Raw genomic sequence first — 24,011 nt, 5'->3', positions numbered from 1 at the left:
CACAAGAGATGGGTGAGATCCTGAATGAATATTTCACATCGGTATTTACGGTTGAGAAAGGCATGGATGTTAGGGAACTTGGGGAAATAAATAGTGATGTCTTGAGGAGTGTACATATTACAGAGAGGGAGGTGCTGGACGTCTTAACGCGCATCAAGGTAGATAAATCTCCGGGACCTGATGAAATGTATCCCAGGACGTTATGGGAGGTTAGGGAGGAAATTGCGGGTCCCCTAGCAAAGATTTTTGAATCATCGACAGCTACAGGTGAGGTGCCTGAAGATTGGAGGGTAGCAAATGTTGCGCCTTTGTTTAAGAAGGGCGGCAGGGAAAAGCCTGGGAACTACAGACCGGTGAGCCTGACATCTGTAGTGGGTAAGTTGTTAGAGGGTATTCTGAGGGACAGGATCTACAGGCATTTGGAGAGGCAGGGACTGATTAGGAACAGTCAGCATGGTTTTGTGAGAGGAAAATCATGTCTCACGAATTTGATTGAGTTTTTTGAAGGGGTAACCAAGAAGATAGATGAGGGCTGTGCAGTAGACGTGGTCTACATGGACTTTAGCAAAGCGTTTGACAAGGTACCGCATGGTAGGTTGTTACATAAGGTTAAATCTCACGGGATCCAAGGTGAGGTAGCCAACTGGATACAAAATTGGCTTGACGACAGAAGACAGAGGGTGGTTGTAGAGGGTTGTTTTTCAAACTGGAGGCCTGTGACCAGCGGTGTGCCTCAGGGATCGGTGCTGGGTCTGCTGTTACTTGTTATTTATATTAATGATTTGGATGAGAATTTAGGAGGCATGGTTAGTAAGTTTGCAGATGACACCAAGATTGGTGGCATTGTGGACAGTGAAGAAGGTTATCTAGGATTGCAACGGGATCTTGATAAATTGGGCCAGTGGGCCGATGAATGGCAGATGGAGTTTAATTTAGATAAATGTGAGGTGATGCATTTTGGTAGATCAAATCGGGCCAGGACCTACTCTGTTAATGGTAGGGTGTTGGGGAGAGTTATAGAACAAAGAGATCTAGGAGTACAGGTTCATAGCTCCTTGAAAGTGGAGTCACAGGTGGATAGGGTGGTGAAGAAGGCATTCGGCATGCTTGGTTTCATTGGTCAGAACATTGAATACAGGAGTTGGGATGTTTTGTTGAAGTTGTACAAGACATTAGTAAGGCCACACTTGGAATACTGTGTACAGTTCTGGTCACCCTATTATAGAAAGGATATCATTAAACTAGAAAGAGTGCAGAAAAGATTTACTAGGATGCTACCGGGACTTGATGGTTTGACTTATAGGGAGAGGTTAGATAGACTGGGACTTTTTTCCCTGGAGAGTAGGAGGTTAAGGAGTGATCTTATAGAAGTCTATAAAATAATGAGGGGCATAGATAAGGTAGATAGTCAAAATCTTTTCCCAAAGGTAGGGGAGTCTATAACGAGGGGACATAGATTTAAGGTGAGAGGGGAGAGATACAAAAAGGTCCAGAGGGGCAATTTTTTCACTCAAAGGGTGGTGAGTGTCTGGAACGAGCTGCCAGAGGCAGTAGTAGAGGCGGGTACAATTTTGTCTTTTAAAAAGCATTTGGACAGTTACATGGGTAAGATGGGTATAGAGGGATATGGGCCAAGTGCAGGCAATTGGGACTAGCTTAGTGGTATAAACTGGGCGACATGGACATGTTGGGCCGAAGGGCCTGTTTCCATGTTGTAAACTTTTATGACTCTATGAATCTAATTAATGAAATCTAGTTAATTTGTGTTCATACAGTAAATGTTTTCAGTATCTTTTTCACTGGCCAGGAATTGGCTGGGAAAAACATTTCTTTGACTTAATTTCATATACTTTTAACTCAGAAAATTTTCTCAAACATGAATTTTTTTACTCTATACTCTTAACTTGCTGCAAGTTGGCATATTGTAAAATATCAAGTCATGCCACATGCTGCATAGTATGCAGTTTACAGTTTATGATCATCCTACTCCCTGCATCCTCACTATTGAAATCAAAATTCAGAACTGTGAAACCTGTTACCGTCCTCAGTCTTGTAACCTTACAGGCTTTTAAGGATGCATATACAGTACAAGTATAGCTTGGTGCAATGCAATTTCGTTTCACACTGATGCTACAGATATAGTAGAAATGCAGCCCGAAACCGGTGCCAGGGCCTTGATTTATACTCCAAGTTTAGTGTCTTGCAAAGCGCTCTTCGCACCAATGCTAAACTTGTAAAGTCTGAATGCACTTTGAAATCACCTGATCACAATTTCATGATTTATCTCAACTTCTCTCCTGTTCCCTTTAACCACACTCTATCCTGCTACAATGAGCCTTGGCCTTGCAGCTGGATTCCTCAAGAATAAAATTTTTTGACAGATGAACGTCTGTTGCAGTGGATGCTGAAAACTGCTTGAGTTTGGGAGAGGTCATTTCCTTTGAGGTTTGGGATTGCAATACAATATAATGCTGTTTGCAATGTTTTGTGATATTTGTAGCTTTTGCAGCTCCTGATTATTTGAACACTGTCGCCAGACTGCATTACCACAACCAAAGTGAGGCACAATTAATGCACTTTCTGTAATTGCCCCTGCTGTCTGTGTATAGAAGTATCTAATAACGTTTTTGGAAAAAAAAGCTATTTTTGCTGCCATTTAGCCACTCAGTTTGGTAATATGATCTATAAAAGAGAGTGTGTGGTCTAACTGTGATAGCTAATTCACAGAGTTAACATTCTCAAGGTTAAATTTTTTTAATACACTGAATATATAAAGTAGCATTGTTTAGCAAAACTTTAGGACAAACTATGTAAAACTGTTTTAGTTTTGTTTATTACTTATGTCCAAAGTGAATGTTAACCAGATACAGAGAAACATTTTTTCCCAACCACACTCTCCAGTTTTGACCATTTTTTAAACTATCTGCGTGGCATTTACCTGCTGGGGATGCAGTTCTAAAGTTTCCAGCCACTGTCTGTGATCTCACCCAAGGGGGCCATTCTTCACATGCGCTCTAAACAATTTCAGCTGGCTGCTGAACTATAGGAGGCATCGTGGCTGAACCCAATCCTGAAGTTAATTGTAGCACTCCAACCACTTGCCCCAGCTAATTCAGCTCAGACTGTGAATTGACCCAGAGGCAATGCTGGATCTACACGGGGCAATTTTAAAGTGTGCAGTGTATTTAACATGGGTTATTGGGGCAGCTGTATTACGAACATATGACCGGCAGGAAAAGACCCTCTGGTCCATACAGCCTGTCCCAAACAATTTGATACCTTGTGAATCACAATATATACACTCACTACCCCACCCAAAACCGTATGATCTCCTGGGAGAGGCAAAAAACCCCATAAAAAACCCAAGCCAATTTGGGAAAGAAAACTTGGAAATTCACTCTAACCCTGATAACTCTATGCAGTAATTACCTTTTGTATGAAGTGATCTCCGCCCCAGCCAGAAATAGGTCCAGCTCTCACTTGAAGGAATTCAGCGAATCGGCAGCCTGTTCCAGAGGTCCACTATCCTCTGGTAAAAGAAACACCTCCTGACATCTAACCTAGATCTGGCTTTTTATAACTTGACATTGTGACCCCTGGTCCTCCTTAACCATTTGTTTTCTGTTGTTGTTATACACAAGATCCATCCACAAAGGCGTTCCAGTCTTCCTAAAGCCAACATCAGTCCGGGCCACAAGGTTCAGTGAAGACACAAGTAAAACATTAATAATGCTTTAAAAAAACTGCAATTATAAGTGTATTATAGTACATTTCTATAAACATTAAAAAGACATAGTGATAAAAACACCCAGCACCAAAGAGTTTAAGCAATTATTTAAATTATATATATATATATATTATATATGTAGTACTAAGTATTTTTGTTTTGTTTTAATCATTTACTGAAAAACTACATAATTAAAATTACAAATGTTCTATTTAAAAGTGACAGAAATAAAATACATCCCAGGATAAGTACTCATTCTGTGATTAGTGATTCATGAGGTACTTATGCATTGTAAAGCATAAATTATTTAGGAAGAAAAATCACATTAATTTTATTGTTACTCAGATATTTATAGGGGTGGCAGAAACAATTATATAACCCCTGAAGCATTTATGTTCAAGTACAATCATTAGCATAGGCCAAACCAATTTTGTTTAGTGCAATGGCCTAACCTCTTATGTCTTGGTGTTTTTCACATTTTTTTCTACCGTCTGTTTGAAAGTATCTTCTGGGACAATGTCCAGGGCACATCCTTTTCACATATTTATGCTTCCAAGTAGGACAAAATGCTTTGGTTACAAAAGACTCAAAAAAAAATTAATGCGTTTTCAAAAACTGTTTTAACTTACCCACGTGCAATGAGCATTAATAAACAATGTCATTGAACATAAGCTCTGTGAATATTAATGCTGGGTCTGATTTTCAGCCCATTGACTGAATGGGCTGAATCTAGCCCAAATGTCATTTTAATCCATTTTTTTGTTGTTGATTTCATTAGTGAGCAAATGCATACTCGAATTTGGTTTCCTGGAAATATGAACTATGAAGGTCATAGGCTTGATCCCTGGTCTGTTCTGTTAGCTGATCTCCACAAGGGCAGGCATAAGGACATAATAAAGAGCTTCCATATCCCTTGGACTTGGGAAGATAAATGCTAATGGTTTTTTTTATTCGTTCATGGGATATGGGCATCGCTGGCGAGGCCAGCATTTATTGCCCATCCTTAATTGCCCTTGAGTAGTATAATAAGTTCCCGCAGACCTCCAGTACCTCACCCAAGTGATCATTTTTTCATGTGTAGGCTTAGTCAGTATCAGAGGACTATGGAGGCATCACGGTTAAGTCCAGTCTTGTCCTCAATTGACATCTGCATGGACGCTTTCTCTTCATTGGATAGAAGTCAGGATCAGGAACTTTGGGGACAATTTTAACCTGACCCACCAGACAGGAAATTGATGGGATTGGGTGCAAAACTGGATTTACACCCCGCCCGATTTTACTCTCCGTTGAAGTCAATGGAGAGTAATATCAGGCCGGCTGTAAAATCAGCGTTCCACCCAATCTCAGCTTGTTCCTGCCAGGCAAGTTAGGTTAAAATTGCCCCCAATGTGTCTGCCTTGGCTCAATGGTAGCAATTTTGCCCCTGAATCAGAAGGTAAAAGCCCGATTGCTGGACCTCAGCATATAATCTAGGCTCACACTTCAATACAATACTGTCAGAGTCCTGCGTTGTCCGAAGTGCCATCTTTCATATGAAATGTTAAACCAAGACCCATCTGCCTGCTCAGGTGGATAGAATGATCCCATGGCACCACTCAAAGAAAACCAGGGGAGTTCACCCGGTATCCTGGACAACTTTTGTCCCTCAACCAACACCGCCAAAACAGATTAATTGGTCATTTAATTGGATTGTTCTTTATAGTACCTTGTGTGCAAATTGGGTGCCACTTTTTCCCACAAAAGCAACAGTGACCACACTTCAAAAGTAATTAATTGATTGTGAAGCGCTTTGGGAGCAAGCCCAGCCTACTTGCGTAGCTCTTTCAATTTGTATTCTCGGTGCAGACGGACCGATGATTTTGTAACTTTTTATCAGAATTCATAGCCCATGTTGGTTTTGCCAATACTGAATGGTCTACAATTGTCTGTCATTTGGGAATTGTCGATATCTCATGTTTATTTTCCTTTTTTATTATCTAGTTTACACAATCTCAATTTTATTACTTACACAAATCTATAATAAAAAGATTTTAAAGAAAATTATCTCAGGCTACCAGTTTGCGACAACTTCTGTCACTAGCCACAAGTAACAATGGTCAACAATTCCCCCATTCAGCACAGAAATGTTAAATTTAAAAGTGCTGCACACCTCGACTTGAGCCAGAAAAAATAAACTCAAATGACTCAATTTAATTATTATCCTTATTATTGTGACTGGGACTTGGGGATGTCTCTTGTGCAACAAAATCAGAAAATATAAAGCAGAAATATAGTGATTAAGGCCCCAGTTCTATTGATTGTCTAGCTTAAGTAATTTTTCATTACTTACATAAGATTTAATCAGGAATAGTATTTAAAGATCTCTGCTTGGCACAAGTCATTAGCATGTAATTGAACTCAGAAGAAAGACTGTTAAACCTATGTTGATTACCACCTTATCTTTGAAAGGCAATTTAGACTTTCAATCAGAGCGACAAGTTTGATTGTGTAGCCCTTATTGGACATTGATCTTTCAGCAAAGTGCAGTTACATTTTCCGTTAATTTACAGTTACATGATTTCAGCTCCGATACCCAATACAGTTGACCCAGGCAATGTGTAATACTAAGCAGCTGTTTAGTTTACGGTTCTGTAGCAGTCATGACTATTAAACTAGAGAGCACTGAAGACAGGCTGCAACCTGATCATCTGGGACAGCTTACGTTTAAGTGCCTTGGGACATTTTTTTCATGTTAAAGGCGCTATACAAATTCAAGTTGCCGTTGTAGTTTGTGAGCTTTGCAACACCATCGATCCCCTTGGAATCTCTGACTCTCACTAATATAATACAATACACTCTGTTGTGATTTTAAAAGACACCACAAGGAATAAAACTTACCTTTGAAACCAGCAGTGACTATTTCTGATTCAAAAATGATCTATCTACAAATGTGCCTATCCAGCAGGGAACTGCTTGTGCATTTAGCTTTTTTTCCTCTTTTATTTTGCAAGGTATACTCCTACAGGTGCAGTAATCCTCCAGTAACTTGTCCAGTTGGCCATTCTGCATGACTGATCCTGGACAGTCTGTCAGCAGACTATCAAACCACAGCCAAGTCTGGTCCTGTCCTTGTCCAATGTCTATACACATGTATTCTGCAGTAGTGATCACTGGACAGTGATAAGGAGCGCTGTGCCGAATCAATTCCCCAACTGTTGACATGGCGAAGATCAGCTAACCCCGTGTGAGGGGCCAAATTTGGGACCTTTCTGGCCTATATGACTTTGTACCACATCAAACAGTGAGTTTAACAACTGAGCCATGGGGGAGCAGCAGTATGGCTAATTCTGAAAGAATCTGAATCTTAAATTGGATGAAAAAAAACAAACCATTCTGACATTTCTGTCAAAAGATATTTAATGCTGATCTCCCAAAGGCTGTTATTATTAGAGTCCAGGAAATGCTATCTAGCACAAACTTACCTCTGTAATCTCATATAGCTTACTCTAGTTTCAGTAATGTGAAATTACTTGTGACTGTATACTGGAGAGTAAGAAGCAATGAATATAGGATATCTCACCAGTGACATTGCATTCCCAATGTTCCTTCATGGTTACAAAGGTCCTTTAATCCAGGTGCACCGGGAGTTACGAAGCCCCTTCTCATAGGCAAAGGAAGAATTATAATCTGTAAATTTCCTATTGCTGTATTCTATCGATTTACTGTGTCTGAACCCGAACCTTAATGCAAATATTTTTCAATACTGATTCTCTTCATCCCGATAGCTTGCCTAATTCAACTCCAGCTGAAATCAGCTAACTGGCCACAGAGCGGGGATCAAAGTTGGAACCCTCCTGGTCTACACCACGCTGTGTATCTACCCACTGAGCCATCGAGGGAGCTATAACAGTGAATTTTCATTGTGATACAGTTTTCTGTAGTGTGTTGATGATTTCTATTAGTAATGAGGCAGTTATATAGGCCTTTATAAGGCATATACTGTATAACAACAACTACTTGCATTTATATAGCACCTTTAATGTAGAAAAACATCCCAACAGAGGCATAAGGAAAAAATGGATGCCAAGCCAAATGAAATATTAGCATTGCCATAAACCTGGAGATAGCAAGAAAATCATCTCTCCAAAAGACACATGGAAAATCTGCACATTTTTTACTGTACAAGTATGTTAATATTGGCATGTGAATAAGAGTAGAATAGTTCACGTTTGTTCACAGGGACAGAGGATGTGTCCAAACAATGGGATTTCTTACATAGGAAAAATTACCTGCCTATGGATGCAGGAAGGAAAACGAAGAAACAAGTCGACAAATCTCTCATAGCAATTTTACAGTGTACTAGTGGATGTCCTGTGGCATTGCTCATTGGCAAGGCAGGGGTTACTATTTTGAAGCAGGATATGTACAAAGTATAAACAGGAAGTCTCAGTAACTCTCAGATCTTACCTCAGGGAAAGACGGTTGGCAGAAACAGCTGATCTTATGGTGGACGGTGCACAGCATGTCGCCATTGGGCAATTGGTTGAAGGGACAGTGGTTTGGTTCTACAATCTGATTGGTTGCAGGAGTTCTACAATACTACACACAGACACAGAACTGGATAGATAGATAGATGGATGGATGGATGGATGGATTCAAAACAAAACAGGCAGGATATATCTTCTCTATGAAAGATAATATCTGGCCTCATCAAACCAGCAACTTTCAATGCATGGAGCCTACTATGGAAGTGGACTTGTCGCTCAATGTGGCATTTCTGTGCCAATGAGACCCACCAATTTTAACCATGTGGAGTTGTGGCTACTTATCAGATTTGTTTAATTGTTTCCTTATTTTTCTTGGAGCGACTGTGGGGGAAAAGTACAGAACAATTATCAATAACAATATTGGGAAAAGAGCACAGTCGACCAGTAAAGTATTACAGTGGTTGGGAAAACTGCGACAGACATGCCTGAGTGAGGATTTCATTTAAAGTATGAGCCTAACGGGATGCGGTCACAGTTGACAGATGAATTTCAATGTAAGAAATACTGTGGAGACTTGAGTTGTGATCTCAATTACATCAGACAGGTGGTGAGCAGGTTAGTTTCCAGACACTTACGTTATGCTGTTGTTGGAAAGACATCAGGCAGCCACGATCAGCAGGTTTACTTTTTCCTACAGGTAACTGTTTGAAAGTGCAATGTTGTTTTGTTAAACTGTCTTGCAGGATGGTATACATGTCACGCATAGACATAGACTTGGGGTGATGTCATTATGGCCAATGATCACACTCATGGTGCAGACTCTTCCATCATAAATTTACCCATAGAGTTCCCATTTAACACAGTAGGATTGAAGCAGACACAAAGATTCAGTGTTAACAGCTTATCTCCACATTTGCAAATTCTATCTTTTGCATAAGGTATGGGGTCATACTGGCTTTTTAGTGCAAACTGGTAAAGGGGCAGGAAAGTTCATAGAATCATACAGCACAGAGGAGGCCATTCGGCCCATTGTGCCCATTCCAGCTCTTTGAAAGAACGATCCAATTAGTCCCAATGCCCTGCTCTTTCCCCCATAACCCTGCAAATAGATCCTTTTCAAGTATATATCCAATTCCCTTTTGAAAGCTACAATTGAATCTGCTTCCACCACCCTTTCAGGCAGTGCATTCCAGATCATAACAGTTCTATGCATAAAAAAAATTTTCATCTCCCCCTTGGTTCTTCTGCCAATTACCTTAAAAGTTGAGAGGGGTACTTTTTGTTCAAAGTACTCCCCTTGACATGCAACAATTTCTTTGACTTTTTTTTGAAAAAAAACATTAATATTCTTGCAATATTGGAGCTCCTCAATAGAAACTCTCTACCTACTAGTCTGCTCCGAAGGCATCAGTTATGGGGAGCAATGCCACAGGTCCTGGAGCAACTCCACTGCAGACAGCAGGGAAGAAGTGTTAAACAGGCCTGATGACACAGATTTCCCAGCCATTAGTGTGGCTTCTCGAGCTTGGCTGGCTCTCGGGCTAGCTCGAAGGCGTGATCCACCCTTATGCAATGGAGCTGCTCGGGGTGGGGGACCTCCTGTAATTGGTGTTACTGGAATGGGCTGGCAGGGCGGCAGATCCTACTCGAGGGTTCCATGTCAGTAAAAGATGGACTTTTAAAATCAAAGAAATTCCTGGCAAGACTGTTATTTTCTTCTTTTTATACAAAAAAGGTTGAGCTACTTTGAGCAAATAAAAATCACCCCAGACTTTTCCTTTCCTTTAAAAGGAACTTTTTTTCTTCTAATATTTTTCCTCCTTTTTTTGAAGACATTGCCACATGCCAGAATACATAATTTCACCGGTGCTGGACATCCTATGCAATTGTGGGAGTCAAAAATATCATACACTTTACAAGTCTCCTGATCTGCACTGGATGGTCCTGGTTGATTTATCTGGAGTAGCAAAATTGGCATGTTTGTCTGCAACGTGAGAAGTTGGGAGCTGCCACAGGTGATCAGGAATATTCCCAGAAACCTTACAGAATATATTGATGGCTTCAGAATTAATCCACCACAAATAAACCATCAACCTTCAGTGCACTTGTGGAGTATAAAGCAACTTGACTCTATCTGCAGGCTTGTTCTTCGATCAAGCTATCCGTCCTCAATTACAACTTACTGTATGATGCTGCCTCCATTAGTCTTTAATTCCCCACGCTCCCAGAATTAGATCCTTTCTTTATATTAGTCTGTCTTCTAACTGTTCATAAATCTGTTCCACGTAGCAATCTTTGTAATGGATTGTCTGAAAAGTATTAGAAAAACTTGTGATTATGGGAATAATTTATGATTAATTGTAGTTATTAATTATAATTCTTCAGGTAGCACTCTTACAAGCTCCATTTAATGCCTTTTTGACTGAAAGCTGAATTAAAGAACAGTATAGATGTGTCATAATTTTTACATTATAGAAAAAATATGGTATTTAGTAGAGAACACTTTGCTTTCTTAACAGAAATTCTAATAAAAATGTTATTTCTGCATTATGGATGGACTGACATTTGTTCTAGCATAAACCTACAGGACTGACTGACACAGCTTACTAGACACTGATACTATGATGCCTTTTGTTATTTTCCTTTTGTTTTTCATTTTCTTTCCCTCTTCCAGTTTTTGTAATACATTCACTCCCTTTATCTCTCCTCTCCTGACGGAGTGACTCATGCTAGTTAGTATACGGTTTCATGATCGCCGGCAGCCCTTCGCCCAAGTGACCCTTTTTTAACGTGTCACCTTGGGCAGCGAGCGTTGACAGACTTTTGAACATAGCCAGAAATAATAGTTCATTCTGATCCAGTCCTCACCTGATACCCACAATTGCACTTTCTAGCAGGGGATCTCTGAACAGTGATTAGGAGTTGGGACCCAGGCTAATCTTTCTCCTCCCTAGGTCACAGACAATGCAGTTATTGTAGCATTCTACTGCTGACCTTTTTGCATTTGCCAATGAACCAAGAGAAGAGCTTTTTTTTCCCCCCCTTCTCTGATCTGCTGTGAGTTACCAATATGTTTCACCACCATAGCTAAGGGGACTAGGTGTTGCAATGGTGTAGATAATGACCTTTGACCTCTGCATGTGGGCTTGAATGCAGCCCAGACTGATGGATGAAAGTTTCCCCTAGGCTTAAAAGGTCCTATAAGAAATTTCAAGTCTCAACCTAGTTCCTAGTAGGTATGGTGTCACAGCGCAAACTAACCATAATTCAGCACTAATGGACAGTTGCTCTCAACCCTCAATCCTACCACAGTGAATTGTCTCCATTTCCCAGACCAGTCCATAGTAGCTGGATGATGACTGTGATAAATGCCACCATGGTAAGATTGGGGATAAAGCACCCAGGGTATAGCAAAGGAAGATTTACTCTTCTGTTATACCTGGGAGTACCCGACACTGACGGTGGGTGGCTGAAATGGGAAAGTGTTCCATTTTCCAACTCCAATATCTCTCGCCTTGAACACAAATTTCACAAATTTTTTTTTTTAAAAACGGAATTATTTTGACTATCCAAACCTTGGGTCAATCTTCTTCATATTATCAGCCACACTTAAAGTCTGGATTTCCTATGTCAGAGTTCCCATCACTTGTCACTACATACTTGAAACTACCGAGCTACAATATATGACCATAAGAAAACATGTACCTTCAATACCTCAATTGGTAGAGCACTGGACTACAGTGGAATGTGAACCAAAGAGAAGAACAAGAAAAGGCCAATTGGTTCATTGACACAGTCCTTCTGAAGCACCACATACAATTACACTGTTGTGGACTTATCCAACTTATTTAATCTCCCACGGGAGCTGGATAAACATAGGTAAACCTAAGGGGAAAAAAATGAAATTATTTCCTGACCCCCAAAGGCAATTGAGCATAAACTCCAGGATAATTGTTGTATTAGAACGAAGAAATTGAATAATAGTCTTCAAAACAAGGTCAGAGCCACAGGGATCTTTGTTAATGACTGAAATGAGTTATTATCATGAAAAGTGATTATAGAAGCATTTATCTATATAATTAAAAGTCTTGTATCTACTGCTCTTCTGTAGATTATGAGAAAATGTCATCACATTTCATTGTGTCACACTTTCTAAATGCCACACTTGCAAAGTGTCCAACACACTTGAAATCCTGATTGGTTCAAATATCATATTTGTAAACAGCAGCCAATCTGTTAATCTCAAATACAATTAAACAGGAAGAAAGCTACAATGAACAAGCAACAAATAATAAAAGGTAGGGGAAGGTACCAGTCAAGAACAAACCAGCAGCAAAAATGCTTTCTGTGAACAACCAGGAAGCAAGAGATAGACAAGCAATAAAGTTGCTCAAATGTTTTCTAAAGGTGCTTTCACACCACTAAAATATATTTTTTAACATCAGAAACACATGCAAAAATCAAATAATTCATAACAAAATTATTAGACTTACCTAAAGAAATATCCATTGTGTGTTTGAAAGTTCTAGAACAAAGGCCTATCCATCTTTCGGAAGCCCAAGACTTGAGTTCTGCTATGTTTTTGGAGTGGGTGCTGTCTTTCTTGCTGATAGGAAAGTTGAACAGTTAGTGGCCTACAATATAACTCCCAGAATCCAGCTTAACGCTATCATCTTCTACTCAAAGCAGGTTGCCAGCTTTACTAACAAAAAATCATGCCATACTATCCCAATGGTCAGTCTTGCTGGCTGTCATAGAAGGGTTCAAATACCTCCAATTTTTTTTAAGGTATAAAACAATTTTGATGGGGGGAGTAAAACATATGATTTGACATTAAGACACACAGTGGGGGAGTCCAAAACTAGGGGCCATAAACATAAGATAGTCATTAGTAAATCCAATCAGAAATTTATAAGAAACCTCTTTACCCAGAGAGTGGTGAGAATGTGGAGCATTGCTACCACACTGAGTAGTTGAGGCAAATAGCATAGATGCATTTAAGGGGAAGCTGGATAGTTACATGAGGGAGAAAGGAATAAAAGGTTATTTTGATAGGGTGAGATGAAATAAGGTGGGAGGAGGCTTGTGTGGAGCATACACAGGCATAGACCTGTTGGGCCGAATGGCCTGATAATGTGCTGTAAATACTATGAATTACTAAGCAAAAATGTGCCAGTACTTCTTGTTTTTAAGCCCCTTCCCAGTCCAGACCAGCAAAAAAGTGAAAAATACCAATTGAGTAAGTTAATGAAGTAGCCTGTGATAGCAGCAAATAGAGAGTGTGAGACATGTTCAGAAGAGCAAACAGAAATAAGGACAGACTTAAAAAGAGGGGGAGAAAAAGAGTAAAGGATCAGAGAGCTGCGGAGACCAGAGAATTTGAGGCGCGTGCAGAGAGAGAGAAAGAGGTAGGCAGAAACAATTGACGGCAACCAAAAGACAGAGAGAGAAATAGAAGGAATTGGAGTGTAAGAGAAGATGATACTGATGTATTTTCCACCCAGTGACAATGAATGGTTAAAAAATTTAACTTTTTTTTAACAGAATTTTATGAAAAATGTCCAAGAGCAATATCATTAAATTATAAGTCACACTTAAGATGTCATGTCATAATTATAACAAGAAAGCCAGTTATTTCATGTTGGTTTCTTCTGACCTGGAGCTGGTACATTCACAAGTAACAACCAATCTGCAAATTTCTATCACCAACAGCGACTGACCTAAACTTGACTTCACGATGTTTAGATGAATGAGGCTTTGTAGTCTTAAAGAGACAAACTAGCTTAAACACAGCTGTACCTTATCAGCAGAATGGTACACTGGGCATCACATTATATAGCACGGCAGTCATTATAAAATATCATGCCATCCAACTTATCATGAGCATGCATGAGAGATCCACTATTATTATATAATACATTGTAGAACACGTATCCTCTGATTCACCACAAGCGACACCATAGAAGATACTTAAAAAAAAATGCATTGCTCCCCATTTTAGTCACATATCTGAGCCTTATGACATTCTGCTGCCCCCGTTCTCCAATCCCTGCCAAGACTACTCTATAATTGATGCCGATAGCTAAGAGGGTCCCAAATCACCCAGCAATTTTCCCTCTCTCCCTGTGGGAAAGCTCTACGAAGTCTCTTGGCCCTTGCACACCCACAGCCGGCTGGTTGTAAACTCACCATGTTAGGAACTGACATTATGAATCGGTGTCCTATGTCTCCCTGGCCCTGGAACACCACCACAAGAGCAGCGCCTTTCACCAGACTGCTGTGGGCTCTCGCCCCTGAATCAATGAGAAATTGCATTTGTCTGGCATCCAGTGACTGAAGCGAATGTGGACCCAGGGCAAACAATGAACCTTTTTACTGATGAGGGATGCACTGGAAATAGTACGCCATACCATTGTATGCTCTAGATCTCTCCAAATGATGGCCAAATAATACTGTGACAGACCATATATAAGGCTACAGCTGTGAATCAAGTTTGCTAAGTAAATTTGAGCAAAAACAGCAGATTTCACTAAATTACAACACTTAACTTACTGTCCATATTTCTAAATCATAAATGTCTTGATTCTCTAGTGGATCTCAGAATTAGTTTGGAGCAGGCATTGTAATTGAGAAGGTTTATTTGAGACTAGATGCTCACAAAGCGTTCTACTAACCTGAACACATTGGTTGCCTGACGAAATAGAAATGCACTTCGAGGAATCATTGCTGCTGGCTGCAGTTGTTTGTCTCTCTTTGCTTTGAGATCTGCACTGAGACAAAATAATATTAAAAATGTATCCATCACAATTGAATAAAGGTCTCAATCACAAATATGTTTTAAAGGCATGAGGGATGCCTGACAAGACACCGGCCAAGCAGTCTACGTCCCTTCAGGAAATAGCCGGACAGTGAGAATCTTGCTTGCAGGAACAAGGGCCAGGAACAGATATACAAGCACTTAATTGCCCCATGAACATTCCTAATTGTTTCCATCGTCAGGGTAGGCTGCAAGTCTTCCCACATTTCTTGAATAACAGGGCAAGGAAACTTCACTTCCCATAACTTTCATGCAAATAGAGAAGAAAAACAGTCACCAAATTTTCATAGATATGAATCATTGACATGGTTTCTGGCCCAGATAAATGTGTGTGTTCCATCTAGACTACCTGCTCCTAACCGTGCAAATTGGCTGCCGCATGTCCTACATCACAACAGTGCTACACTTCAAAAAGTACTAAATTGGCTGTAAAGAGCTTTGGGACATCCTGAGCTTGTGAAAGGCGCTATATCAATGCAAGTTCTTTATTTAATTTCAACCAGAGCAGCTACTGAGGTGCTACAATTGGCCTCAGGACCCTTGGAGTAGGGAAAAATCCTAGAGTGGCTCTAGTGCAATTTGTTATTCACCAACCCTTGCTGAGAAGCGTTTGTGTGTGTGGACACGAGATGAAAGAAAGAAAGAAGACTTGCATTTATATAGTGCCTTTCGCAACCTCAGGATGTTCAAAAGTGCTTTACAGCCAATCAAGTACTTTTTGAAGTGTAGTCACTGTTGTAATGTAGGAAATACGGCAGTCAATTTGTATACAGCAAGGTCCCACAAACAGCAATGCGATAATGGCCAGATAATCTGTTTTTAGGTGTTGGTTGAGGGATAAATATTGGCCAGGACACCGGAGAGAACTCCCCTGCTCTTCTTCGAAATGGTGCCATAGGATCTTTTACGTCCACCTGAAAGGGCAGACCGGACCTCGGTTTAACATCTCATCCGAAAGACAGCAGTGCAGCACTCCCTCAGTACTGCACTCCAACAGTGCAGCACTCCCTCAGTACTGCACTAGAGTGTCAGCTTAGATTTTGTGCTCAAGTCCCTGGAGTGGGACTTGAACCCACCACCTTCTGACTCAGACGCGAGAGTGCTACCCGCTGAGGCATTGGGCTGTGATGGCCCACAGTTCAACAGCCTGCCAACATTTTCACATAAGGAATGGTTACTGGGGCAAGGTACAGGCGCAAGAGCATCCGCACCAAACAACTTGCCTTTAATGTATGAATCATACTGCAGCAAAAGCCAGCACCTTCAGCAGGGGAGGCGAGAAATCTGGGGGGGAAAATTGCAGCACTAAAATGAGTGAAATCATGACATATGAAGGAAGCATAAATATGTATAATTTGCTATCGCAATGTACGTCACAGTTTTAGGAAATCAACCATATCATTAGACACAGTATAGATCTCTATTTCTTAGCTGTCAGGTCCCAGTTAGTGATGTCGTTCTGTCTTCCTCCAATTTTGCATTGGAAGCAAACAATCTTGTCTGCAATTAACTTCCAGGGCCACCTGAGACTGCACTGTTCACATTAAAGCAATCCTCTTTATCATTGCCAGTCTTTCTTCTAAGCATCCAACAATAGATGGGAAGTGAACCTTAATGAAGGGGGCTCTCAATACTAATCCCCTGAATGATATGATTATATTCCAACCCCTGACCTCCAGCAGCCTCCAGTCCATCCTTCACAGTGATCAACACCAGGGGTGTGCAAGGTCTATCGACTTTCATGTAATACAAGAAATTATTTCAGTTGCTTAATTGTTACACAGTGGAAGTGTTAGGCAAGAAATCAAGCTTGGTTTTTAGTGCTGCAAGCAGCAGAGAATTGCTTAAATCAATACAGTAGTTTGTCAGGCCCATTCTCAAAGGAGCCTGCACATCACTGTGCGGTCAGGAGGCCCCATTGTCTCCCCATTATTGAATATCAGGTAAGCAAAGTCAGCAATGCACATTATCAGAAATCAAACAAGCTAGCTGACGAGAGGTCCAGCCTCCCAGTGAAAGGCTACATTCACTGCCTGGTAATTAAAAAACATTTTATCAGCTTGTGCTCAAGATGGGAACCCTCAGCAAGAGCCACTGACAGGGCCAATACCAATGAATGAACATTATTTTACTCTAAACTGAACATTTACACATCTAAATGTAGTGATTTCAACTCTTTGCTAGGGCTGTTAGTTAAAACACTTTTACATGAGAAGACTTGTCATTTTAAAAACATTAAATTTCCTTTCTATTTTCAACCTATTATTGTGATTTCTGGGTCTTAAAAGATACTTTATCATACCCCTCAAGACATCCTAAAGCACATCGTATGCAATGAATTACTTTGAAGTGCAGTCACAGTTGCTATGTAGGTTAACATGGACATCATTTTGTGCACAGCTAGATCCCAAAAATAGGAATGACATGAATGACCAGTTATGTTTTTTGGTGGTGTTGGTTGAAGGAGGAATGCCGGCCAAGACACCAGGAGAACTCTTTGCTCTTCTTTGAATAGTGCCATGGAACCAGTAACAGGCTGATGGAGCCTCAGTTTAACATCTCACCCAAAGGTCAGAACCTCCAATGATTCAGCATTGCCTCAGTGCTGCCCTGAACTGTCAGCCTAGATTATGTGTTCAAGTCCAGAACCCATGAATCTTCCGAAACTGAGTCAAGAGTGCTACCAACTGCGCCCAGCTCACACTTTCACAGTTAGGTGGGACGTAAAAAACTTCATAAACTTTTGAAATTATATCACAATATGAAAGCAGTTTTTACACTAACATTCCCTCAAGAATTTTGCACACTAGCTATTTACACTAGAATAAAGCAGTTATAAAAATAGGAATGATAATATTGTAGAAGTCTTGGTGTGCAGTTATGTAACTGGTTTGAGCTGCTAGGAGCAATGTGGAACTTGCAGATCCAAGTTATACTGCTGGCTCTGCATTGCTTTCTGCCCAAGGAAAATGGAGTTGCGTGCGTTCACTGCTTTCAACTCTCTGCTGACATTGGAAAGGGTAAAGGTGAAGCTTAAGAAGTTTGCAGGTAACCAAATGTTTTCTTTCATAGCAGTTACACTGCAGCAGATGCTAAACCCAATCAATGTGGGATTACATCCTGAAGATGATCTCATACCGGCTGCCAAACATTTGAACAGGAGATTTCAGCCCCAAATTGCATGACACAGTTCAAGTCAACGTGAAGCCATAACTGATTAGCCTTGATGCAAACTGTATACTATAACTGACCTAAAATATAAGGGCAGAAATTACAATTGGTGCTTTTCTCATACAAATACAACTTGCTTGTACCAAATTCTGCTCTGCTGTCTTAACAAGAGCATTACCGTAAAAACTTTACCATCTTAAGCAAGCAAAGTAGATTTCTTGCAATTTTCTATATCTGTTTAAGTTAATCCAACAGCATCACTTCTATCCCACAATGAAAAGCAGTATACACCCAATTTTATATATTCTAATAGTTAGTACCCACCACTTACTATTTCAAAGTCTTTTTTTTCTGACTTGTAACACTGTACAGTATTTGTGAGATGCCCTACACTAGTGACTGAGGGGCTCAAACTACAATTAGTGTAGTTCTGAATGAATGCAGATCAGTCCATCATGGCTCTTACGCAGTGGCGTAATGTGAGTTCTCCACAGAATTCTGTTCATCAAACTATCTAAAAAAAAAATTTCTTTACTATTACTTTAAGGTAATTGGCAAAAGAACCAGAGGCGAGATAAGGAGAATTTTTTTTACGCAACGTGTTGTAATGATCTGGAATGCACTGCCTGAAAGGGCGGTGAAAGCAGATGCAGTGGTAACTTTCAAAAGGAAATTGGATAAATACTTGAAGGGGAAAAAAAATGCAGAAGAATGGAACTAATTGGATAGCTCTTTCAAAGAGCCAGCACAGGCAAGATGGGCCGAATGGCCTCTTTCTGTGCTGTAACGTTCTACGATTCTATGACTGAGCAGGAGAAAACAAGATTTTAGCCAGGCTGATTTTTTTAAAGTCAATTTTTCCCCTTCTTTCTCTTCCCAAACCCTTCTGCTTCTCCACCCCGATCTCTTCCTTTAAGACTCTCCTTAAAACTCACCTCTTTGACCACCCTCCTAATCTTTGCTTCTTTGGCTCAGCATCCGTTTTATTCCTTACACCTCTGTGAAGCACCGTGGGAATTTTCTTTACATTAAAGGCACCATTTATATTTCAAATTGTTGTTTAATATCTCGCCTAAGTGGCCATTCTTCTCGTGTGAGCATAACCAGTGACTTTTGACAGGCTATTTAACCGTGGAGTGAAGACAGCCAAGCACCTACTTCAGCACTTGTGCTTTGTAACAACATAGATTTTATTTTCATTGTAATTTGTCAATTTAAATGAAGATTAAGAAGCTCTTCACAATGGATGTACAACGTAAAACAAGGGGCATTGTATTAAAAGGGTCAGACAAGAAATATATGTAGATATTCTTCTTCCAGATAGTAAATATGTTGAACAAACTGCCACCAGATAAGATTAATGCAATAGTCGCATACTCGTTTAAAAGGAAAGGGTTGATATTTTCTGGAGGGAATGTTATCCTGTATTTTACTCCTTCCTCTTCTCTTCTGAAGTTGCTGACTCTTTGCTGGGATACTGATCCTTGCAAGACAGTCACCCTCTGGTACCTTGGCCCAGTATGAGCCGAGGCAGCTAGTTTTGTCACGCTATTCAATCATGGAAGCATCATAACGGAGCCTGATCCCTGGAGGGAATGATTCTGTTCAATTCAACCCCCTCATTTTTGTAAATCCTTCTTGTCTCTATGGGTCACAGACCTCTTGGTGCTTCCAGGCCTCTGCTCCTCTTGGGCTAGCCACTGGGAGGAATTCCCCTCTGCTTTTTCTGGGTGCCTGCCAGTGAGAAGGAGCCTGCCCTTTGCTTGGTGACTTCCACATCAGCACAGCTCAAGCTTCATGGTCACTGCGTCAAAATCCTGGAACTCCCGACCCAACAGCACCGTGGGAGCCCCTTCACATAAGAACATAAGAAATAGGAGCAGGAGTAGGCCATACAGCCCCTCCAGCCTGCTCAGCCATTCAATCAGATCATGGCTGATCTTCGACCTCAACTCCTTTCCTGCCCGATCCCCGTATCCCTTGATTCCCTTAGAGTCCAAAAATCTATCGACCTCAGTCTTGAATATATTCAACGACTGAGCATCCACAGCCCTCAAAGATTCACAACCCTCTGAGTGAAGAAATTTCACCTCATCTCAGTCCTAAATGGCCCACCCCTTATCCTGAGACTATGCCCCCTAGTTGTAGGCTCTCCAGCCAGTGGAAACAGCTTCTCAGCATCTACCCTGTCAAGCCCTCTCAGAATCTTATACGTTTCAATGAGATCACCTCTCATTCTTCTAAACTCCAGAGAGTATCGGCCCATTCTACTCAATCTCTCCTCATAGGACAACCCTCTCATTCCAGGAATCAATCTAGTGAACCTTTGTTGCACCACACGGACTGCAGCGGTTCAAGAAGGCGGCCCACCACCACCGTCACAAGGGCAACTATGGATGGGCAATAAATGTCGACCGACCTTGCTAGCAACGCCCACGTTGCGAGAATGAATTTTTAAAAAAGCAATGAAGCTAGCAAATGGGGGAATGGAACCCATGTCCCACAGTTAACCTGGTTTTACTGGATATATCAGTGGCAGATATAATAGGATTGGGAAACTTTGGGAATTAGAACTTGAAACATTTCAAACTGAAATAAGATTAAATGGAGATGAGAGCGAGGAAAGAAATGCTTACAGCATGAACCGGTGGACAGCATTATACAGGAATGCATTTCGGTGTGTGCAACCCCACAACATTAAACAGTTTATCACAAAAATTAGCAATCTTACTCAGCGGCGCTACAGGGATGGCTAGTTTGAAGGCCCATCATTGTGGTAAAGGGATCTTCACTCTGCACCCCAGCCAAGAGTTTGAAATACAGCTACCAGGTGTGAAAAAGAATTAAACTCCACATCACGTAAAACTTCCACCTAAACAAGGACCCCCCTCCCAAAACAAACTAGGACTATATAAACGATATTTCTTTTGAAAGGCCATGCTGTACACCAGTGGCACTAACATATCGTACAAAACTGAAAGGGTCTAACAAAAGATACACTTGGCTTTAAGCTTTTTACAAAAAATAATTCTGGAGGCTATACTTTATTTAAGGTAAACAGATAAATACTTTATTTTTTCAGTTGTCGCACTAACTTTAAGTCTGATCCTTTGTGAACTCAAGACCAGTTGCTAGCAGTATGATACTTAGTTAACGGCTCCTTCATCTTCCTGGTAGAGAAAGTAGATGTTCACCGGACCAGAACTGGTGTGAACAATCTCAGTAACCTTGACAAGAAACCATGCGCCGATCCCATAGGCCAAACAGGGCATGCCTGGATAGTTTGAGGAAGAAGAGAAAAGGATAGGGTAAGAAAAAAAATGGGTTATTTTGTACAGCAGGTTCACCTGTGCATAAGCCGTCCTGTTATTTCAGTAAAATTTTCTCTCAGTGTCTAGTTTTTCTCTTCTCTACACTGTGCAGTGTTCTGGGACTCCTTTCCAAATTGAGGAACTCTATACAAGTTGTTACTGACTTTATAAACCAATTTTACAGCAGTAACTGCCACAATAGCTTTCAATCCTCAAAGAACTCACCCAGGTTAATAACTTTCAGTGTAGTGAAGAACTTGTTCTCCAGTTCCAGGTCTCGTCTGGGTGCCTTGGAGCAGTGGTACTTGATGTACGGGAAGCAGCCTGTCCTGAGGATGTGGTAATTGATCCCTTTGACATCCCAGTTAAAATGCGAGAGTCCAAACTGGTCATTTTCCACAGAGCTGTATTTAACAAAGTACGACGTCCAATGGGGGAGGTTTCTCTGAAGTAAATGTTTTGTTAGGACATCGGACGCTTTGGGTTTTGCAATATTCGACCCAAAGGAATAAAAGATGATTTTAAGTAGGGCACCATGAATCATCTTCATTGCCACAGCCATTGCTGTAAAAAAAGTTTCAAAGTATGCTATCAACAGACATGGTTATTGGGAAATATGGACTATCGCCACCAGCATTGATGGATCCCCAATAATAATTGATCCCCCAGTATTGACAGATCCCCAATATTGATGGATCCCCAGTATTGATGGATCCCCAGTATTGACGGATCCCCAGTATTGACGGATCCCCAGCAGTGATTGACTCCCAGTATTGATGGATCCCCAGTCTTGATTGACCCCCAATATTGATGGATCCCCAGTATTGATTGATCCTCAGCCTTCAGCTGCCTAGGCCCTAAGCACCGGAATTCCCTCCCTAAACCCCTTGCCTCTCTCTCCTCCTTTAAGACACTCCTTAAAACCTACCTCTTTGACCAAGCTTTTGGGTCACCTGTCCTAATATCTCCTGATGTGGCTTGGTGTCAAATTTTATTTGATAACACTCCTGTGAAGCGCCTTGGGACGTTTTACTACATTAAAGGCGCTATATAAATACAAGTTGTTGTTCTTGATTGAGCCCCACTATTGATTAACCCCCGGTATTGATGGATCTCCAGCATTGATTAACCACCAGTATTGATGGATCTCTGGCATTAACCCCCAGTATTGATAGCTCCCTGGCACTGATTAACCTCCAGTATTGATGGATCGCCGACATTCATTAACCCCCGGTATTGATTAACCCCCGGTATTAATGGATGTCCAGCATTGATTAACCCCCAGTATTGATGGATCCCCAGCATTGACTAAACCCCCAGTATTGATGGATCGCCAGCATTGATTAACCCCCAGTATTAATGGATGTCCAGCATTGATTAACCCCCAGTATTGATGGATCCCCAGCATTGATTAACCCCCAGTATTGATGGATCCCCAGCATTGATTAAACCCTCAGTATTGATTAACCCCCAGTATTGATGGATCCCCAGTATTGATTAACCCCCAGTATTGATGGATCCCCAGCATTGACTAAACCCCCAGTATTGATGGATCGCCAGCATTGATTAACCCCCAGTATTAATGGATGTCCAGCATTGATTAACCCCCAGTATTGATGGATCCCCAACATTGACTAAACCCCCAGTATTGATGGATCTCCAGCATTGATTAACCCCCAGTATTGATGGATCCCCAGCATTGATTAACCCCCAGTATTGATGGATCCCCAGCATTGATTAAACCCTCAGTATTGATTAACCCCCAGTATTGATGGATCCCCAGTATTGATTAATCCCCAGCATTGATTAACCCCCAGTATTGATGGATCCCCAGCATTGATTAACCCCCAGTATTGATGGATCCCCAGTATTGATTAACCCCCAGTATTGACGGATCCCCAGCATTGATTAACCCCCAGTATTGATGGATCCCCAGCATTGATTAAACCCTCAGTATTGATTAACCCCCAGTATTGATGGATCCCCAGTATTGATGGATCCCCAGTATTGATTAATCCCCAGCATTGATTAACCCCCAGTATTGACGGATCCCCAGCACTGATTAACCCCTAGTATTGATGGATCCCCAGCATTGATTAACCCCCAGTATTGATGGATCCCCAGTATTGATTAACCCCCAGTATTGACGGATCCCCAGCATTGATTAACCCCTAGCATCGATGGATCCCCAGCATTGATTAACCCCCAGTATTGATGGATCCCCAGCATTGATTAAACCCCCAGTATTGAGTGAGTTTGCAGCTTTATTTGTCCCAGTCCTTCGGATCCTCACTCACTTCTGGCGATACTTGGGGAGGGGTCGGCACCGGCTGGAGACCGGGACTCTGCCGCCAACACTCCCTAAAGCTCCTTCTCCCCCTTTACCAGCCCCCCAATTACCCCCCAAATGTACAGTTACCCCCTTCCCCTCCGTTACCATGGCATCACCGTCCCCTCCGCGCTCTCGCTCCCAACAGCTACAATTCCTCCGTAAATCTGTTCCGCCCCGAACCTTTGTT

General features: G+C 41.2%; 1 protein-coding gene and 1 long non-coding RNA gene across 6 annotated transcripts in view; one reads left to right on the top strand and one right to left on the bottom strand.

Moving 5' to 3' along the window:
• The window catches only part of LOC137301733 (uncharacterized), a 22,473-nt gene extending 12,465 nt beyond the window's left edge, over positions 1-10,008 (top strand). The window contains exon 3 of the long non-coding RNA XR_010958347.1: positions 7,492-10,008. This is a non-coding gene — a long non-coding RNA (uncharacterized lncRNA). The remainder of the gene's footprint in view (positions 1-7,491) is intronic.
• On the bottom strand, positions 7,864-24,011 carry c34h15orf61 (chromosome 34 C15orf61 homolog). 5 transcript variants are annotated; one of them, XR_010958345.1, is made up of 6 exons: positions 21,718-22,405; positions 21,277-21,455; positions 14,868-14,963; positions 12,687-12,799; positions 11,899-12,078; positions 7,864-10,502 (listed from the first exon to the last, which is right to left on the bottom strand). XR_010958345.1 is itself a non-coding variant. In XM_067971349.1 (3 exons), exons 2-3 carry the CDS (start codon positions 22,052-22,054, stop codon positions 21,328-21,330), a joined length of 465 nt encoding a protein of 154 aa, XP_067827450.1. In that variant the 5' UTR covers positions 22,055-22,056; positions 23,930-24,011; the 3' UTR covers positions 21,216-21,327. The 5 variants fall into 5 exon arrangements, 3 of the variants coding, with proteins under 3 accessions (XP_067827450.1, XP_067827451.1, XP_067827452.1); XR_010958344.1 differs by having other exon boundaries at positions 14,868-14,958; XM_067971349.1 differs by lacking the exons at positions 7,864-10,502; positions 11,899-12,078; positions 12,687-12,799; positions 14,868-14,963 and adding an exon at positions 23,930-24,011 and having other exon boundaries at positions 21,216-21,455; positions 21,718-22,056.

This window comes from Heptranchias perlo, chromosome 34 (assembly GCF_035084215.1).
Source record: "Heptranchias perlo isolate sHepPer1 chromosome 34, sHepPer1.hap1, whole genome shotgun sequence".
NCBI classification, from domain to species: Eukaryota; Metazoa; Chordata; class Chondrichthyes; order Hexanchiformes; family Hexanchidae; genus Heptranchias; species Heptranchias perlo.
This window is presented reverse-complemented; position numbering and strand designations above follow the sequence as displayed.

Excerpts from the sequence above, each read along its gene's own strand:
- c34h15orf61 (XM_067971349.1), bottom strand. The coding sequence starts at position 22,054 with ATGGCTGTGGCAATGAAGATGATTCATGGTGCCCTACTTAAAATCATC. Across the intron at positions 21,456-21,717 it reads ACTGAAAGTTATTAACCTGG|GCATGCCCTGTTTGGCCTAT; the intron begins GTGAGTTCTTTG and ends CAAACTATCCAG.